Raw genomic sequence first — 19551 nt, forward strand, 5'->3', positions numbered from 1 at the left:
GAGTGTCAGATAAACTAATGAGCTTTATGGTGTTAGTAATAGTTGTTCCTGGTATCCCTGAAGCATTGCCATGTGCCATAGTTCTGTGTCTAGTAATGGGTGTTGTGCAGCAAAAACTCAATGAAAACTTCTGAATCTGAGGGAGACACTTATATGGTTGATTCTAGTGAAAGCTCTTAAATTGCTTTGCAAAAAGCCCTTTTAAAAAAACCCAAACAAAACCCTCTCTTGTTCAATACTGTAGCAGTTGGTGAGAATTTTATGTTGTAAGAAAGTGTTCTTACAACTTTAATCCTCTCTTTGCTGATTTACATGAAGAATTTGGACCACTTTCATCTCAAACCTTAGTGAAGCTTTGATGAGAGTCTAGGAAGCTTATATCCGTCCCCTGCTAGAGTTGTAATGATGGGATGGCACTAGCAGCTCTCAGAAGAAAATCACTTCAAATTTTCCATTCTTTTTCTTTCTTGGAAGTGGTCAGAATGGCAAAAAATACTAAACATAGGACTTGTTTTCATTTTTTAGGAAAAGAGTGAGATGCTATAACAAAGCTTGTAGTATCTTTAAGAATTAAATTGATACTTGAGGGTGACTTGCGTCTTCAAGTGTGCAAAGGGTTACAATATACTCTCCTGAGTGTCTGTCCTTGCTATACTTAAGGTATCTTTATCCATAATTGGAAGAGCTAATGAAACAAAATCACAGGTCGACCTGTCTTTTTTTATCTTCCCAAGGACTTAACTGTTAGTGCTGTTGATGGCTCTTGAAACTTTCTTTAGCCTGAAGGTTTACATACACACTTTAAACTTAGTTTCTAACCATTTCTCTTCTCGCACCATTTCTATGGAGGGAGCACTAAGCTGCTGTTGTGGATGAACAGATTTTTCATTCTGTGGACAAAATGAAGGGGCTGACTTTATTCCATCTTCAGGATGGTATTAAAACTGAGATGAGGGAGTTCGGGAGCAACCATTTTCTTGGAACTTGCTAAGAATCCTTTGACATATAGGAACTGTTAGTTACCCTTGTTGGGATTTTAAAAAGCAGGCAAGGCAACTCCAGATCACAGGTCTGAGTTGGTTGCCTAGGTGTTGGGTGAGCTTGAACCCAAGGGACTCAAGCTCATAGGAGACTGGCTGCTGGTGCCTGCAGGTGCTCTGAATGCATGCAGTAGGCTTTTCCTCTTGAGCCAGGCATTGCTAGGTGGAGTCACCTTGGAGTTTCTCGGCTCCTCTACCCTTTGAAAACTTCACCCAGTCTTCTTTAAATTCTTTCAAATGGGGGAACAGCTCACAATAAGAAGACCTGATGTCAAAATTGGATTTTTTTTTTTTTCTTATTTTCATACTTTCAGAATTCTTACTTTCATAAGTATTTAACTTTCAGAAGTATGTGAATCTGTGCATGAGTTGTTTGTGGAGAAATGCTAGTATATTGAATGTATATTTAAAATATTTCTCCAGTCTTCTCCAGCCACAACTGTTACATCTCCTAGTTCTACTCCAGCAAAAACTATTGATACATCTCCTCCAGTTGATCTTTTTGCAACTTCATCTACAGCTGCTCCAGTCAGGTAAGTTAAAAAGCGTATCTGAGTTAAAAAGTCAAAACCAGAACAAAATGCTGTTGCTCATTGTAATGAGCAGAAATTAAAGAACCCTAGAGATGTAAAAGCTCTCTGCTTGAGCCAAAAGTCTGAAGACATGACATTTAACTGAAGTACTTCACTGAAGAAAGAGCTTCTATTGTTTATTATTTAAGTGTTCTAAATGAACAGGACCTTGTTTCCTAAGAAAATATCTGGCTGGCTTAAGTCATAGAAGCCTTACCAACTCTTCCTACCTAATGCCTATTTATTGCCTAGAAATGCAGGTTTCTTGCTTTCTGACATGGTACAATGAAATATTGAAGTAGAATGGAACTGTTTTCAGCTGCAGCAGTTATTTGCTCTGTTCTTAGGGATCAGCTGGGATTTTGGTTTGGGTGTTTGGGATTTGTTTTGTTTGTTTGTATTTTTAGGATTGTAAAAGTCTCATAGATCTGTTACAATGTCATCAAGTAATGGAAGTAAGTTAAGGTCCTATCTTGGGGTGTAATGTATTCTTGGCACTTACTGCAGTAGAGCTGTTTATGGCCTCTTCTCTAATCCTGAGTCATGAAAAAAAATGTCTCAATGGTTTCATCCAAACTAAGGGTAATTCCTACAATCCAGTCATGATTTTTTAAAAAAACTTTATTAAAATAAACAAATTCCTCCGATATTTAATCTCTCTTCCTTTCCTTGGCAGCTCTTCCAAACCATCCAGTGACCTTCTGGATCTTCAGCCAGATTTTGCCGCTACTGGGCAGGCGGCTCCAGCAGCCCCTGCTGGAGCCACTTCATGGGGAGGTAGAGAAACCTCACTGTCAGCATCTCTTCTTGTAGTCTCCATCTCCTTGCCTGCCTGAACTGAAACCTGGCTCTTTCACTGCTAGCACAGGATGTTCCCAGCTCACACCTAGGCTTCTGCTGACCTGACAGTCAGGCTTCCCTTTGCAGCACAAGGCTACTCCTTTTTCCAAGTGTATGCATAATAGTATAAGCTGCTTACAAGGGCCTGACTGCAAAGCTGGGGGGAGCCAGGATTATGTGACTAAAAGTGAGCGGGGGGGGATGGCTGAAGGTGAACAGGTAGGGTAGGCACTTTAAAAGAGAAGAACTAGAACTGCGCATGTGCTTATTGGCAAGGTGAGCACAGAAATCAACACTTCTGTCCATAAAGCAAAACCCACAGATCAGTAGGGGGAGGATCAAAATATCTTTTAAAACAAAAATTCATGTAAAGCCAATGGTGGTAAATTAGTTCTACTGGAAGTGTGATGACCTCTGACAACCTTTAACATATTTTATTAAAACCTCCTTTGTCTGCTTAGAATAATGACACTAGAAGTAGAGGGCTAACTGCTTTCAAATAGGAATACCTAACCAGCTGTCTGAAGTATGTGCTCTGTGGTGAACTGAGCCTGTTGTTGCAAGCAGCACTAGCAGCTGGTGATGTGTAGAGGACTGCAATAAATGTAGGCAATGTTCATTCCTGTCCTCTGAAGACAAGTAATTAGGCCAGTAAACCTGATTTAACTTACATAGTTGTAACCCTACTATGGTGTAATCTTAAGAGATCCTGTGTGGCAGCGTAAGAAACTCATCAGCCCTTTCACAGCAGGAATGCTACACTGAGTCATGCTGACTCTGCCATGAATGCTAATACTGGTTACTGGTGGCTTCTGTATTCCCTGTTTCTGTTCTTACCTTTAGTTCGTTAAAGATGGTATTGTATCTCAGCCACTTCATTATAAGAGGATAGCTATGGCTATCATGTAGAACATGTTTTGCATATTCCAATTTAATCTGTTGAATTGAGGTGGGTTTTTTTTCAGCAGTGTCAATTTTATTTACTGAAGTGTAACCCTACCCAGAAAGCAAGACTAGAGAGTTGTCTATTGTAGGATGCCTGGGACTAATTATTCTGCAATTTTGTATTGCATCCTATTTGTCTTGCTTTGTAATTTCCAGGTGCTGGAACACAAGCGTTTGAGATGTTCAAAAGTGCTCAGACCTCTCAGCTAACTTTTTGAAGCAGTTGCTCATTCATGCAGAGTAAATTGTCATCAATATTGGAAAATATTGATTTGCATTGCAATTGAAAGATGATTTATTTGGGTTTTTTGCTTTGCTCTTTCAGACAAAGCACCTTAGTTTCTAACTTGGGTGTTTTTATTTAAAGTTGAGTAGTAATGCACCTAGTCCTTTCTTTCTACAACAGAAAATGACAGCTAACTTCTTTCCTTTGAACAGGATTACTGCTAACCTCACCAAGTATACTTCAGTCTTGCCTTTCAGAATAGCATTTTCGTAACTTAGTAAGCTTCAAGTTTGTCTGCTTTACTGCTGGCAGGAGTCCCAAGTATGATGACCTGTTACTGCACTGGAATCTTGCTAGGGTTTTTTGTCTCTTTTCATAAAAAAAACCCCACCTTTTTTAAATTATGGCCAAACACTGTGTCAGACACGCTTCAATTGAGAACTGGAATGGCTTTGGTGTGAAAATACTGAAATTTCCATTAATGTTTCATGTGGTAATGAGAAAACCTTTGAGCTTATGTTAAGAGTTGGGTTTTGGGTTTGTGGTGGTTTTAGTTTTGTGGTTTTTTGTTGGTTTCTTATTTATTTATTTATTTACTAATTTCAACTAAACCTGCAGGTAATCATTAAAATTGTACAGTCTCATGTGTACTACGGGGCCTTCTAGATAGTGCAGGTGAGACCACATCAGGAGTACTTCATCCAGTTCTGATGTAAGGCAGAGGAGATTGGCAGAGGGCTACCAGGACTCCAGGCATCTAGAGTGCAGTCACTGTGGAAAGAGACTGGGGGAGCGGGGCCTCTGTCAGCAGGCAAAGAGGAAGCTAAAGGGGACTCTTAATAGTGGCCTACACCTATTTGAAGGGGAGTTACAGAGCAGAGCCAAAATTTTCTTCAAAATGATAGTTGATTATAATGAAGGGTAATAACAACCGATTGCAGCTTAAAAGGCTCATGGGACATGAAGAAAACATGATTTTACTTGGAGGATAGGGCAGCGCTGGAGCAGAATTTTGATGTGAGCTAGTGGACTCCATTCCTGGAGATTTTTCAAGACCTGACTAGACAAAGCCATCACTACCCTGAGCTGGTATTGGGCTTAATGTTCTGAGCAGGAGACTGGACAAGTTGACCTTCTTTCCACCCAGAGCTTTTGGGAAGATCATAGAATCATAGAATCATAGAATCGTAAGGGTTGGAAAGGACCTTAAGATCATCTAGTTCCAACCCCCCTGCCATGGGCAGGGACACCTTGCCCTAAACCACGTGGTCCAAGGCTCTGTCCAATCTGGCCTTGAACACCGCCAGGGTTGGAGCATCCACAACCTCCCTGGGCAACCCATTCCAGTGCTTCACCACCCTCACTGTAAAGAACTTCTTCCTTATATCTAACCTAAACTTCCCCTGTTTAAGTTTGAACCCATTACCCCTTGTCCTACCACTACAGTCCCTAAGGAAGAGTTCTTCCCCAGCATCCTTGTAGACCCCCTTCAGATACTGGAAGGCTGCTGTGAGGTCTCCACGCAGCCTTCTCTTCTCCATGCTGAACAGCCCCAACTCTCTCAGCCTGTCTTCATATGGGAGGTGCTCCAGCCCTCTTATCATCCTCGTGGCCCTCCTCTGGACTCGCTCCAACAGCTGCATGTCCTTTTTGTGTTGAGGACACCAGAACTGTACACAACACTCCAAGTGAGGTCTCACGAGGGCAGAGTAGAGGGGCAGGATCACGTCCTTCGACCTGCTGGTCACGCTTCTTTTGATGCAGCCCAGGATACGGTTGGCTTTCTGGGCTGCAAGCACACACTGCCAGCTCATGTTAAGCTTTTCGTCAACCAACACCCCCAAGTCCTTTTCTGCAGGGCTGCTCTGAATCTCTTCTCTGCCCAACCTGTAGCAGTGCCTGGGATTGCCCTGACCGAGGTGTAGGACCTTACACTTGGCTTGGTTAAACTTCATAAGGTTGGCATCGGCCCACCTCACAAGTGTGCCAAGGTCCCTCTGGATGGCATCCCTTCCCTCCAGCGTATCAACCGAACCACACAGCTTGGTGTCGTCGGCAAACGTGCTGAGGGCGCACTCAATCTCACTGTCCATGTCACCGACAAAGATGTTGAACAGGACCAGTCCCAACACCGATCCCTGAGGGACACCACTCCTTACAGCTTTCCAACTGGACATCGAGCCATTTACCACAACTCTTTGTGTGTGGCCATCGAGCCAGTTTTTTATCCACCGAGTGGTCCATCTATCAAATTGATGTCTCTCCAGTTTAGAGACAAGGATGTCGTGCGGGACAGTGTCGAATGCTTTGCACAAGTCCAGGTAGATGACGTCAACTGCTCTGCCCCTGTTCATCAGTTCCGTGGCTCCATCATAGAAGGCCACCAAATTGGTCAGGCAGGATTTCCCCTTAGTGAAGCCATGTTGGCTGTCACCAACCACCTCGTTGTTTTTCAACGAGGATATGTAACAGTGCCTCCATGCTGCTTCAGCTTCTTATCTGCAAAACTCTTCTGGCCCACAGCAACATGGGAACTTGGGAGAAAGAAGTAGTAGGGGGAGGAAGCTGGGAGAATTGCTGCAGTTCAGAATAGGTAGGAAAATGTGAATATCAAATACTTCAAGATGCAGCATCAAGATAGCACTTTAAATGTCACATAAACCTGATTAATATATATCACCAACAAACAGTCTCGATTTCTCAGTCTCACTGGCAGTGTAAATTCTATGTATTCTGGCAATACTGTATGTTCAGTGTACTATAGTATAGTACTGTATAGTTCAGTGAACTATAATTTGTGAAAATATACCCTTTTCTGCGAACTGGAGATGCTCAAGGCAGGGCAATGAGTTTCCTGCAGCATATCACAAGGTGAAGAGATAGATAGACATTTGGCAGGCAAACTAGACTGTAGTATTACAAAAAAAACAGTAGGTCACATTCTGCATCATCACAAGATCTGACTCTCAGATATAAAAGCAAATTGACTTGAATTTCTGCTCTGAATTACCTTGCACCTTAGAATACGAATTTGCTATTAGTATTGCTACTTTAATATTACTATACAATAAAGCATTGGTTTTAATCCTTCCCATGTTAAGAATAAGTGTATATTGCCATGCTGCATAAGTGTGATTTCACTATATTGTGATCCAGTCTATAACTGGATAACAAAAGGAATAAGTTAATAAAAAGTAAAAGTTTGGCAACAGTTGCTTATTTCAAGTCTAGCTGTGAGGTGTCCACCTGGTGTGCAGTAATGAGATACCAGAGTGCTGCATTTTTAATATTGCTGCTACGCTCTTTCAGAATGCTATTTTGACTTACCTCAGCTTGTGCAGTCAGTCTCGAGTACAAGCTCTCCCAAGGAACCAATAACAAAAATACCTACATGTGGTTTCTCAGTGCCTTGTTAACAAATGTTGTAAAATAAAAACTTGTGAAGATTGAGCTGTGCTTGCTCAAATCATTTTGCTGCCTACATACAGACCCATAGTAACGCATCTGGACTCTGTGCTTGCTGTTCAGTGTGGATCAGATGAACCTATGACCCTGTTACATGTACAATGATTCTAGGAGCAACACTGAGCTACTGGTTGGTGAATAGGTAGTTGTTGAGCCCAGACTATTCTAACTGCAGTATAAAAATGTAATGAGCCAAACTGGTTAGTTTTCACAAGGTTTTATAGCTTAGAGTTGTTTTTCATGTAGGAAAAGCTTCCTCTGTCTTTGAGATCAATCTGACTTATCTCAGAGGACATCAAATTGTAGGAAAGTTTGTCATTAAAACTGCTTTATTGATTTCCAGAAGAAGTTGACTAAGGAATTGAAGTTGGAACAGAACCAGCCTGCTGATCATTCATACTCCTCATAGCCGTTGTTAACAGAGGTGGTTGTTCCTGCATAGTATGCTTGCTTTATTACAAATGTAGGAAAAGCTTTCAAAGAGGAGCTGCTCTCCTATTTTTTTCTGTCTTTTTGTTTTTTTGCTAAGCAATTGTCTCAAGTGCAAGACCCACACCCTGTCTGCCTCTCAGAATGTGCTTGGGGCAGTAGGGATGCCATGTATTGCATCCTGAAGTAACTTAATACTGTATTTGCAAGCTGCTGTCTGCTAAGGTACCTTGGCTTTAGTGCCAGTTTTGTGAAGGGTTCTAGGGTTGATGAGTGGATCACAACAGCTCACTATGGCAGAACAGTAAGCTGAATTCTGTATAGTTTTAATGACTATAATGTTGATTTTGATTGCTTTCTGTCTACTTTGGTCTAGAAAATATTTGCAACTAAGCAGAATTATCTTGAGATTCTCTTTGGTATCTGAGTATGTTCTACTCATAGCTCATTGATTTAAATAAGCTTCAGCTATGCCTGTTTACTGTACTTACACATGAGCGCTGGAGTTCATTTGGACTTAATCCTCTCATGTACACTTTTACTTGGGTAGAAGTCTTGAATCTTTGTGCTGTTAGGCCCAGGAACTTGCATTTAAAATTTCTTCTGTGTTCTTGGGGGATGTTAGCTTCTCAAACTTCAGACAAGTCTACCTACTTATGGTCTTACTCTCACACTGCTTAATTAAATGCAAGAGAGAATTATTTAGTGGTGATCTGAGCTTCTAAGAAGTGGTCCTTTGCTTTACCCTGGCATAGTGAAAGGTAGGAGACCTTCTTGTCAATCTTTACAGGCCATTACTTGGTTCTCTCTGTTACAGTTTAAGAAAACCAGCTGTAGAAAACAGAAGTGATAAATACTACCAGTGTTCGAACATCTTACTGATTAGATATTAAGGAACTTATCAAATGTGTGAGACATATATACTGGTTCTGTTTCGAATAGAGCTATTAAATAGAATGAGCGTTGTCATGTAACAATAACCCCTTGAATGTTAGAAAATCAGGTGCTTAAATTGTGTTTAACCTAGACATGTCATTTAAAGCATGAGCATATGGCTAATGAACATCTTCAATCTGGCAGTTCTAATTGGTCTGTTTCTTTATTATGCTGTCATTTTAATGGACAATTACTAGACCTCTTGGGAGAGGGTGAGTAATATTTTTGATTTCTAACTCTTTTGGTTGTTAAGACTCCTTATGAAAAGCTCCAGCTTTCTGGAGTTGAGTGATTGTGGTCTCTTTCCCTCTTCCCCTTAATTTTCCTGTTTGATCTTCATTATATGGTTGCATATAGATAATCTGGCTGCACTTTCCGGTGTTACCTCTGAGCCACAGATTTCAGATCCATTTGCCCCAGAGCCTACTGCAACTACTGCTGCAACTACTGATACTACAACTACTTCAGCTGCTGCCGCTACAACTACAACTATTACTGCTCCCACTGCTGAAGTGGATCTCTTTGGAGGTTAGTTTGGTTGCAATAGTGCTCTGCACCAGCTCATAAGGTAGATGAAGCTATATTGGGTTTAGCTATTATAATAAGGCCTCTAATTTAGTTAACAATACAGAGGTGCCTGTGTGTTGGATGCTAGATGGAACAGGAAATGTAAAATGTCCAACTACCTCTTTGTTTGCTGTGCTTTTAGCTAATAGGCTGCTCTGCATATATATAGAAATGGAAAACTGTGTCCACTTAACACTGAGTTACCTTATGGTTGAATAACTAAGAACATTATTTTCAGGTCCACGCTGGGGTAAGCAGGTATTCTTTCCACATGATTCAATAATTATGTACTGTACTATAATTTCTGAGGAAAAGAAGTTGTGCTTTCATAGTTGAAGAGGATGGATGTGGCAGCTTCCTGCCCCTTCATTACATGCCATGCTTGAGCTGTGTTGTGTTTCTTTTGGATCTTACTTGTAAATATAGTATTGAGCTAGGTAAAATTACTGTATTTGAGCATTTTTGAGTCTGGGTTTTATTTCACATAGCATTAACAGTAAATTAAAGTGGCAATGAACTTATACTAAGTGCCAACTATACAACTAATGTAGAGGAAACATATTCTTATAGTTTAGTTAGGCTCTTTCAGTCTCTAATGTTAGCTTCTAACCTCTTGATTAAGAGTAAATGTCCTGCTATATGTTGTCAGTGTTCTTGTTACTCCCATAGAGCAGGAGGCTTCTCAACAGCATAACTGAAATTACTGTTTCTTTTCAACATTATACCAGCCCAGGTTAATGGAGAAATCTTATGATTTACAAACTATTAACATGTTTAAGATCACCCAACCACTGTATTTTTCTAGATATCTCTTCCTCTGATGCATTCTTTCAGCATGACAGTGCATGTAAGGAATTAATAATTTACGTGCTATCAGAACTGAATTCCAGTATGTTCTCTGTGGGGTTGTTCATCGCTTCTAGTGACAGGAGTGCTGGATAGGTCTCATATGTAAACACTTTGTCTGCAAAGGTTTTTTCTGAAGACTGAAAGTTCCCAGTTGGAAGATTTTTTAGGACTGACTTCAACAGACAGCTCCAAATTATCCCTAATAAAACTGCCAAGAAGCTGTAAGAAAGGAGTACAACTGCTACCTGCTACTTCACCCTTCCTTTTACAAAGATGGGTAATAGTCCAAGGGCCACAGGATCAGGCAGTTCAGAAGCAATTTTGAAACAATCACAGGCAATGATTCTGGACACCACTAGAAGCAAGAGAGATTCTGATGTTGGTTACTCTGACAAGCCTGTTGCAGAAGCCAAGGCCTGTGCTCATTAACACCCCTGTAGAAGCATAGCGTGTAGAACTTCTGGTACGTAGACCCTGGGGTCAAGCCGGTCTTCGATACAGCACTTTCAAGTTGCATTATAAATTTAGCATCGATATCAGACTTTAAAAAAACCTAAATGATACTTAAATGGCTATAAATCACTGTAAACTTGCAACAGGATTAGAAAAACACCAACCCTTGCCTATTCTTCCAGTAGTACAGCAGCAAGATGTATCCTTCTTTTTTTCTACCTTTTCCACTATTCTGTGCCTGGAAAAAGATCTAATACCAAATCATGTGTCTACTTCCATGTTTATAAAGTGGCAAAGAGAGTGATAAAGAGCTGGATGCTTTTAGTTTCTAGAGATTTAGCTGATCATTAGATTACTTAGTGGCACACATTAGGAAGAGGAGTTGCTTTCATCCTCCAAAGTGGAAAGAGTTTTACTTTTGCAGTATCCAGACTTCCGTGACTTGATATTTTAATTTAAAGAGAGTATTTTGTTGCTCAAATACTATAAATCTCTGATGGATTGTATGTTAGAAGAATGCTGACTTTTTCCTGGAACACTTCAGACAAAGTAAGGTTTTATTATTTACAATAGCAGAAAATCTCTAGTTCTCAAGGAGAAAAATCTCTACACACACTCAGCAGTAAAGGTACTTTTGCAGTGCCTTCAAGATACCCTTTTAAGATCCTGGAGTCATATTGAACTTCCATCTCACATGAGTGTTTTGGTGTTGGGGTTTTTTTTGAGGTGTTTTTATTTTTTTGGTTTGTGGGTTGGTTGGTTGGTTGGTTTGTTTGTGGGGATTTTTTTGTGTGCTTCCCCACCCCATGCCACCCTCCCCTCCCCGAAGCTGGTTTTGTAAGTGGTGTTCCATACATTCCTTGTTTACTTTAAGATTGAGTACAGCACAAGAACTGGTATGTTTTGGGCAGGTACTGCTGCTCTCTAGCTTTTGTGGTGCTAGGAATGCTTACACTTAATAAGTAGGTGTTTGACCTTTGAGGTCTGCTAGAGAAAGTCTTCAAGGTCACGTTAACTTTTTGCAGCTTGCCAGTTCTTAGTTGCTTTCCATGGTTTCTTGTGGTGAGGTGTGGTAGAGGAAGGTACAGGAGCAGTGATCTCTGGAGAAAGAATGTAAAGAGTCTTCAGCGAGTGGCTGGGTAGGGAAAGGAAACTGAAAGCTGCAGGAGAAAGGCAGCCAAGTTGATGGAAGAAGCAGGAGAGGAGACCCTGCAGGAATGGCTGTTGAGTTACTCTCTTGCACTGTATCACTGATACTTTAGCTGATAGGAGCCTGCATGCTGCTAATGGCTGGGTTTTGTTTTTTAGGAGGAAAAGCAGCTTTGCATTACATATTCATTTCTAACATGGTCTTGGAAAACAGAAAAAGAAATGCAGCATTGATCCAGCATAGCTTTTTTGGAAGAATTTGATCTGATTAGTAGGCAAGCTTTCAGTTACCTGGGCCAGCTTGAAGAATTCCTTATCTTGTTTCTAAGATAAACAAGAGAAGGCTGTTTTCAAAGTCCAGCTGGAATCATTCCTGGGGGAGAAATGTAAAGGTAGAAGAAAGGCGAAATATCTAAATATCTTGAAATGCTGTGTATCTCAGTAATAGATTTGGACACAGTGTTTTTAGATGCTAGTAATGTGTGCTCTTGAGTTATATTTTTTTGTATGATTACACTGTATGCAGTTCAAATAACAAGTCGTGACAGACACTGTGCAAATGTCAGTTATTAAGCATTCATATGATATGAGTCGTAAGTAGGCAGGAGAACTATGGTTTCCCCTTTAAAGAAACTAAACACAAAGCAGTTGAAGACTTTTTGCCATTAGAGACCTAATGAATGTCCCTTATGCTGGAACATGCTGGTGTAGCAAACTAGTGCTTATTTTAAGAAACAAACTAAATCCCATCATTCTCATGATTCTTTCCTAGCTCTGAGCCTGGTGGAATATTTCATGTTAACTCAGGTCAGGTTCTCCATGTCAAAAGTAATGGAGGGTGGCTGAAGAGGAAAAACCTGTGGAAAAAGAAAAAAGTTCTTTTCACCAGAACACTTGAGTTCTGTGATCTTTCCTATACTTGTGCCTTCCATAGGGTTGTTTCACATGTTGTGTAATACATGAAACGATTATAAGTCAATTGTATAATCCCTTACAGTGCTGGATATGCAAATGCAGTGTTACTATGCTGATATGGAGGAACACAAAAGAAACAGTCCTGGGTTTTGTTTGTTTGTATTGTTGAGGGTTGTTTTTTTTTTGTTTGGGGTGATTTTATTTGGCTAATAAAATATGCAGTACTTAGTTGTACCCATTTCTGCATGTCATCCTAGATTTTAGCAGAGGGCATCTGTTCCAGTGCAGCAGAGCCTTTTGAAAGGCTTCAAAGAACTCTATAGACATTAACTGAAACAACCAAACAAACAAAAAAATCAAACCAAAATCAAAAATACCAAAACCCTCCAAACCAAACAACAACCAAAACCTACCACAACCAACAAAAAGCCCCCACAACAAACAAAAAACCTAAAACCAACCAACAAACAAGCAAACAACATGCCCTTGGTTCCAGCTGTGAGTTGCAGGGTCACCTGTTCAGGTTGGTTTGTCTCTATGCTCATACAGATTTCTTGAACTTCTCAGAGCAAGTAATATTTAAAAATCTCCTTTAGATTCCATTATGAACTTAGGTGGTTATCCTACCTGCCATTTAACCCAAGTATATGCTGCTAAAGAAAATGATAATGCTGGGCAACATCCTTATTCAGAAAAGGCAATAAATAATAAAGCTGGTGGCAAGCTTTCTGTTGCCTTCCCTCTATGGGCTGGAAGGAATTCATGCCCACCCTAATCTATGGCTTTTTGTACATGGAACTTCAGTAATCTCCATCTGGACAGAAATAGGTGTTACTCTGAGACCGAAGTGGTCACAACATAGAACTGGTGACTAACTCTGTGTTCTGAAATCCCACTTTATATGAACTCTGGAGTCTATCCTTCATGCTGGAAAATTGTTATAAGTATTATTGAAAAACTTCTGTGTGGTTAGCCTACAAACTTGTGTGTACAGAATTGTGCTCTTTTGAAAGAGCCCAGGGTGACCCTCCATCTGAAAGCTGCCCCTGTGGAGCAAAATCCAACACACATGACCATATGCATAGCATATTCACACATATTACAATTCAAAACTCTTCAGTCCAGTTGTGTGTTAAATTTCTTCTTTGTGGTTATGCCAGTGTCTGGTAGACATAAAATACTGTGATTTGACAAATTCTGATTTTTTTAATTGTTTTTGGTTTTTTGTTTGTTTGTTTGTTTTTTAACTTGGACAACTGCCATCCAGTTTTGTTGTTGACCACTGTTATGTGAAAAATAGAATTATATTTGAAATGGCTTATTAGCAGGCCTTTTTTGCTATTAACTCATTTTAATTCTATTGTACAAGATTAATTGGTTTCTGTCTCTTCTGTTGAAGTTTCAATGCATGTTCTTTTGAGCTTTTTAGATTAACTGGCACAAACTTGTTTTTAAAATGGTTTGTTTTCATTTTAAAATGACACTCAAGTTAAAGCATGTAAAGCTTTTTCCTGTACTAGTTTGACAGTGCAATCGTGGTATCCCCCAACAGTTGGGTATTTTTTGTTGTGGTTGGTTGGTTGGTTGGTGTTTGTTTTTTTTTTAACTTGCTAACTTTGTATCAGTAGAAGAATGGCCTTTATGAGCATCTTGAAGTATTTAATCTTAGTTGTGCAGTCTTTTTGTGAAGAAATTGCTTGCCTGTGGAGATAGTCCAAACGGCACTGTCCATTAGGACTACTTCATGGAAGTAAGAGCTACAGATGGTGGTTTAAGCAGAGGAATAATGCTGTAAAAGTTGAGAGCTTGAAGTTTAAACATACCACTTAGTAAGTGGCAAACAAACTAACTGTCAAAGAAAACTCACGAGCAAGCCATCCAAAACCCCAAACCAGTTGTTTTCCCTAACTTGACTGATTGGCCTGGAGGTGATCCTACAAGAAGGAGAGACAACTATTGCTGGCCAGTAGTTAAGATGAACATTCTTGATCTGTCAGAAGCAAGCTAAGTAAATATAACCTATGCATGAGGTTATGGCTTCAGAAAGATCCAATTGGAATACTCTTAAGAAACAAGTAAGTCCAATTTCTCAGATGTTGCATGCCTGACTTGGCTCAAAACCTAGAAATGGTAGATGCAAATCTCTGCCAATGTAATTGGATTTTTATTTGTTACAGTGCTGAAGTTTGCAAAGCACTATGCAAGTAAATTCACAGTTGCAGACAACTCACATGTATTACGGGCTTTGAGCATGCAAGTTTTTTAATACCTTTATTAACATCAAGTTACTACCATTTCTCTGCTCTTTCTTCATTAGTTGATTTTGGGTAGTACATGAGCATGTTGCTCTGAACCCTTATACAATGAGAATAATGCCTTTTACACTCGCTGTATTTCCTGTGGGCAACCCAAGAAGCTCCATCTTCAAACCCTGTCTAGAACCTGCTTGCGTGGGGTTGGGGTGATACAAAGCGTTTTGCGCTGCATGACTTGTCCTGCTGTCAGAGTAAAAACATTCATGTTGTATAAGGGGATCTACCTGTGCAATTTAACTTGGTTCTTTTACTATATTTTTCTTCTCTTTATCCTTTTTCCTTTTGATTTCTGTTCTTAAACTGCACCCAAGATGCCTTTGCAGCTTCTCCTGGGGAAGCCCCTGCAGCAGCTGAAGGGGCAGCAGCACCAGCTACCCCAACCCCTGTAGCAGCAGCTCTTGATGCATGTTCAGGAAATGGTGGGTTTTATGTCATTAGATAGTCTCTTGTTTTGCTGTTTTTTTGTTTAAACTACATGGCAGTGTGTTTTTCTGAAATCTTAATAGTGTTTGCAATTGGTCAAAACAAACCTTAGACTGAAAAGCATGCTTAACAAAACTGCCTGTTTCCAAGTCTCAGTAACTTTGTGGTTATTTGGGAGTGCTAATAAACAATTCTGTCAGTGCTGAGTTTTGTAAGCAGTAACCTGCTAAACTGGATGTTCTTTTGTCGTATTTCTGTCTTTTATTTTTGGCTTTGTCAAACAGCCTTTGAAAGTTCTCCCCTTTAGTCACTAGACTGCTCAGCCTTTCAGATGGTCTTTATTTTGGAAAAACATAAGTAACATGTCTGGATAAGTAAGCTACATGTTAGAGTGACCTCTTCTGTGTGTGTGCGTGTATTTTCAGTATGTGCATTGCCTGTAGTTGCTTTGTTCTTGACTTCCTGCCTCACTGATCCTAAGTATGCATACACATATATTTCCCCTCTCCTTTTTACAAGACCCCTTTGCCCCATCCGAAGGTAGTGCAGAGGCTGCTCCTGAGCTGGACCTCTTTGCTATGAAGCCAACAGAGACTGCTGTTCCTGTAGTTACCCCTACAACTAGTGCAGCCACTCCAGTTCCTGCAACAACTCCTTCTCCACCTGCTGCTGTTGCTGCTGCTGCTACTGCTACTACAGCTACTGCCACTACCACTACTGCCACCACTTCTGCTACCGCCACCACCTCTGCTCCTCCTGCTCTAGATATCTTTGGTGGTAATTTTGTTTTTAACTCTTTGATTCTGGTGGATTGATCTGTCAGAGTACAGAACAAACAAATCCATGTTGCATGCATGCTGTGTGCTTGGCTTTCAAACCAGAGAGCCTGTTAACTTCAAATACAATGTGCAAGACTTGAAAGTTCTGCTTTCAGTTCCACCTTTCAAAAATGAGTTAAAGATATGTTATGTTCTTGGCCCTAGATTTATTTGAGTCTGTTCCCGATGTACCTGCAGCACCTAAACCAGACACTACTCCTAGCATAGATCTCTTTGGTACAGGTAAAGAGAGAATTCTTCCAATGCTCTGTTGCTTTAATGCTGTGCAATGGTGTAAACTGTCTTGAGTGATACTTACTTCTCCTTGTTTTTTCTTACATTTCTGGAAGATGCTTTTTCATCTCCACCACATGGAGCTTCTCCTGTGCCTGAGAGTTCTCTCACTGCTGATCTCTTATCTGGTGAGTGCTTGTTTTCACAGGCCATCCTACAGACTTCCTGGGTTTGGATGTTTGTGTTTTTTTCCAAGAGTCAAGAAAAAAAGCGGGGGAGGCGGGGAGAACAACCCAAACTTATTGCCAATTCACGTCTTTAAGCCGAGATACTAAGTTGTGGGTTTGATGCTTTGGTCACAAGATGTGCAGTTGCTGAAGATGCAAACCATGAAGTGGCTGACACTGAAGCTGAGTGAGTAATGTGGTTGTTGAGAGAATAAATCCTCCTCTAAGCATAACAGAATTCTTAATAAGCGATGCTTTCTGTAAAGTACTGTGGTTTTCAGTTGCCGTGCGAGAAATGTAACCCTTTCTGTTTGCAGTTCTGAAGAGTGTTACCTGAATTTACCAGCCCTGTCGTTCTAGCTGGTGGAGCCCATGTGGCTTTGAAATATTTAGCTATCATTGTTGCCTTGCTGATACTAAATATTATTTATCCTGTGCTTACTGCAGTGGATGCATTTGCAGCCCCCTCTCCTCTACCCACTGCCTCTCCAGCAAAGGTGGATTCTTCAGGTGTGATTGACCTATTTGGTGGTGGGTATTTTTCTTTCCTCACCGCTTCAGAGTTGAATCACTTCATTTCAATTACCTTTGCGCTTTGCTAAAGCTGCGAGTTTCTCCTTCTCACAGCTTTTCTGTGTAGCAATATGGCTAAGACTGGCATGGCACCTTCTTAGTATTGTGCAATAACGAACTGCAAATAAGCTGTCATTCATTCATTGTGGTCGTTCTGTTGTCATGACACTTGCCATTCTGTTTTCAGTCAATGCATGTATGGCTCTTCCTCAGAAGTCCAATGAAAGTCTGTTGTGTTCTTTTTTCTTTTTTGGAACTCTCCGTTTCATACAGTTTTTTCTCAGTTCCATTTCTCAAAGCAGCTGAAGTTTTGAGGGTGACTTGTTTCAAACTGGGTATCTGGATCACAGGATTTTTGCTGGATTTGACAAGGTGGAAATTAGGATGGGCACAACCAATTCTAGGAGTGTTGTAGAAATGTTGCTTAAAAGTAGTGAATTTTCAAACATTAATGAAATATTCCTGTAAAAAGACTTATTGTGAGTCAGTAGGTTCTGGCTGGAATTACAGTAAGCTCTCATCTGATGCATTCATCTCCAAAGTGCTTAACCCTCTCATCTGGAATGCCGTGGTTTGTATGGGATTTCTGAGAAGAGGCCCAACTAAAAGAGAAGTGGTTTCTTTCTAGTGCTGGTTTGTTGCACCTCCTTTTTTCCACCTGAACTTTGCATCCATTGTACTGCTCTGCATTAAAGATGGCCAAGCACTTTCATTTTCTTCTTCTGATGAATGAAGTGGTTATCCTTTTGTCATCTTTTGTTAACGATAAATGACTAATTGATGCATTTAATATTGAACTCGACCTTTTCTTGATGCTTTCTGGAATTCCCTTTAGATGCTTTTGGAAGTAGTGCTTCTGAACCCCAGCCCGCAACCCAGGCTGCTTCTAGTTCCTCAGCTTCTGCAGACCTACTTGCTGGTAATAAAGAACTTCTAAAAACTTGTTAAGGCACAACTAAGAAATGGTCATTGAAATCTTTTATGTTCCTGGGTGTAAGTGGATTTCTGCAGTGGAATAAAATACTTGTTCACAAGATTTCCTAGTACTTTAGATGCCTTAAATTAAAACTCCAGTGTTTTATAATGGAGGCACTATACTGAAGTACAAGTTAACTTCCTAGATTATCTTTTTCCCATGCTCTTCATTTTCCTGCCTCCTACAGAAGCCTTGTTTTTTTGGTACTGGTGACTGAATAGGAGAGTATACATAAAGTTTCTTTGGCTGACTGTAGCAGTACTTAAGGTAAGCAGTATTGTAGGCTATGCTGCTGCTCCTTACTGCTAATTCGTCTTCATTTTTTGGTTGATTTAAATGAGGCAGGTTATATGCTTAAATGGTAGGAGCTTGAATGAATGGCTTGGTAGTAATCTTGCATTTAACCAAGGAGAGTGGGGTGATGAGAAAGAGCTTTTCTGAGCACAAGGGCATAGAAGTGATAGGGACCCTCTATTTATACAGGATAAGATGAGGTCTCTGCTAGTGCTGGATGTGGGATCACAGTCACGCCCTATTTCAAAGGTTGAATAACTGTATCATTGTAGTCTGCATCCTATATATAGCAGCTTCAGCAGAACTCTGTTTGTACTGTTCTTCAAAATTCGTGCTATACCATGTATCTTAGTGGCTCTGGTGATAATCCTGAACAGTTGTGACTCCACCCCGTGCCAGTTCAAAGTTTGTAGAGAACAAGATTCCAGCATGTCTTCCTCAGGTTTAAAGGAAGCTGATGCACTTGTGGATTGAGGAAGACTTGGCTCAGTTTCCCACATGTTTCTGAAAGGTGAATTTGTCACTAGAGTGAGTTGGTAGATTATCTTTCATGAACTTTGAAGGTGATTGTTAGCTTCATGTTGTACCTTTGTGGCATAAATTCTGAGCTTGACTGATAGTCTGCCCTTTATGCAACTGCTAATCGCTCTAGGTGTGATGGGCCCTTATGTCAGTTACTGTCAGCATGTCTGAAAGTCTGTCATGCCAACTGACATTATATTAGAAGTCCAACCCTGTATATGTTTTGACTTGATATGCTCTTAAGAGGTCCTTCGTGGTATGAGGAGTACATAATGTGAGATACCTCAGTATGTAGTCTGCTCTAAGTGCTGTGAGTTGATACAGGTAGGTGCTTGCACACTGACACCATCTTGGAAGAGGGTGCATTTTCTAGTACCTGCTCTAAGCATGGGTGTTGGCTTCTTGTGCTGCAGGAATGTAGAAGTAGTCTAGATAATAACACGTGTCCATTCGCTGTTGGTTCCAGTGCTGGCAAGCCAGCTGCTTAAAGTGGCACATAATGCGTAAATGCATGCTAAAGCTTTAATACAGGCAGCTTCAGGATTTTAAGGTGGAAGACCACCTTCTGTTTTAGTATTGCTTCAATAGGTCTTTGTATTAGTCTATGCATAGCTGAAGGCTGAGATAGGGCTTTAACTAGTAGGTTCGAAAACATGCCAGTCATTTGCAGTTGTGTGTGTTAGCAGGGACTCGTTGCAAAGATGTTATTGGGCAGAAGCTAATCCTGCTTATACAAACATTGCAATACAAAATATTTTATGCCTTTATCCATAACTAAGCTTA

General features: G+C 40.4%; 1 protein-coding gene across 6 annotated transcripts in view; it reads left to right on the forward strand.

Moving 5' to 3' along the window:
- The window catches only part of SNAP91 (synaptosome associated protein 91), a 72887-nt gene that overhangs the window by 37161 nt on the left and 16175 nt on the right, over positions 1 to 19551 (forward strand). For all 6 annotated transcript variants that reach the window (XM_030489935.1, XM_030489936.1, XM_030489932.1 and 3 more), the window contains exons 13-22: positions 1464 to 1573; positions 2289 to 2389; positions 8651 to 8665; positions 8811 to 8981; positions 15013 to 15120; positions 15644 to 15901; positions 16108 to 16185; positions 16293 to 16364; positions 16851 to 16934; positions 17812 to 17895. In XM_030489935.1, coding sequence (XP_030345795.1) covers positions 1464 to 1573; positions 2289 to 2389; positions 8651 to 8665; positions 8811 to 8981; positions 15013 to 15120; positions 15644 to 15901; positions 16108 to 16185; positions 16293 to 16364; positions 16851 to 16934; positions 17812 to 17895 — 1081 coding nt within the window. The remainder of the gene's footprint in view (positions 1 to 1463; positions 1574 to 2288; positions 2390 to 8650; positions 8666 to 8810; positions 8982 to 15012; positions 15121 to 15643; positions 15902 to 16107; positions 16186 to 16292; positions 16365 to 16850; positions 16935 to 17811; positions 17896 to 19551) is intronic.

The sequence above is a fragment of the Strigops habroptila genome, chromosome 6 (genome assembly GCF_004027225.2).
Source record: "Strigops habroptila isolate Jane chromosome 6, bStrHab1.2.pri, whole genome shotgun sequence".
Classification (NCBI taxonomy): Eukaryota; Metazoa; Chordata; class Aves; order Psittaciformes; family Psittacidae; genus Strigops; species Strigops habroptila.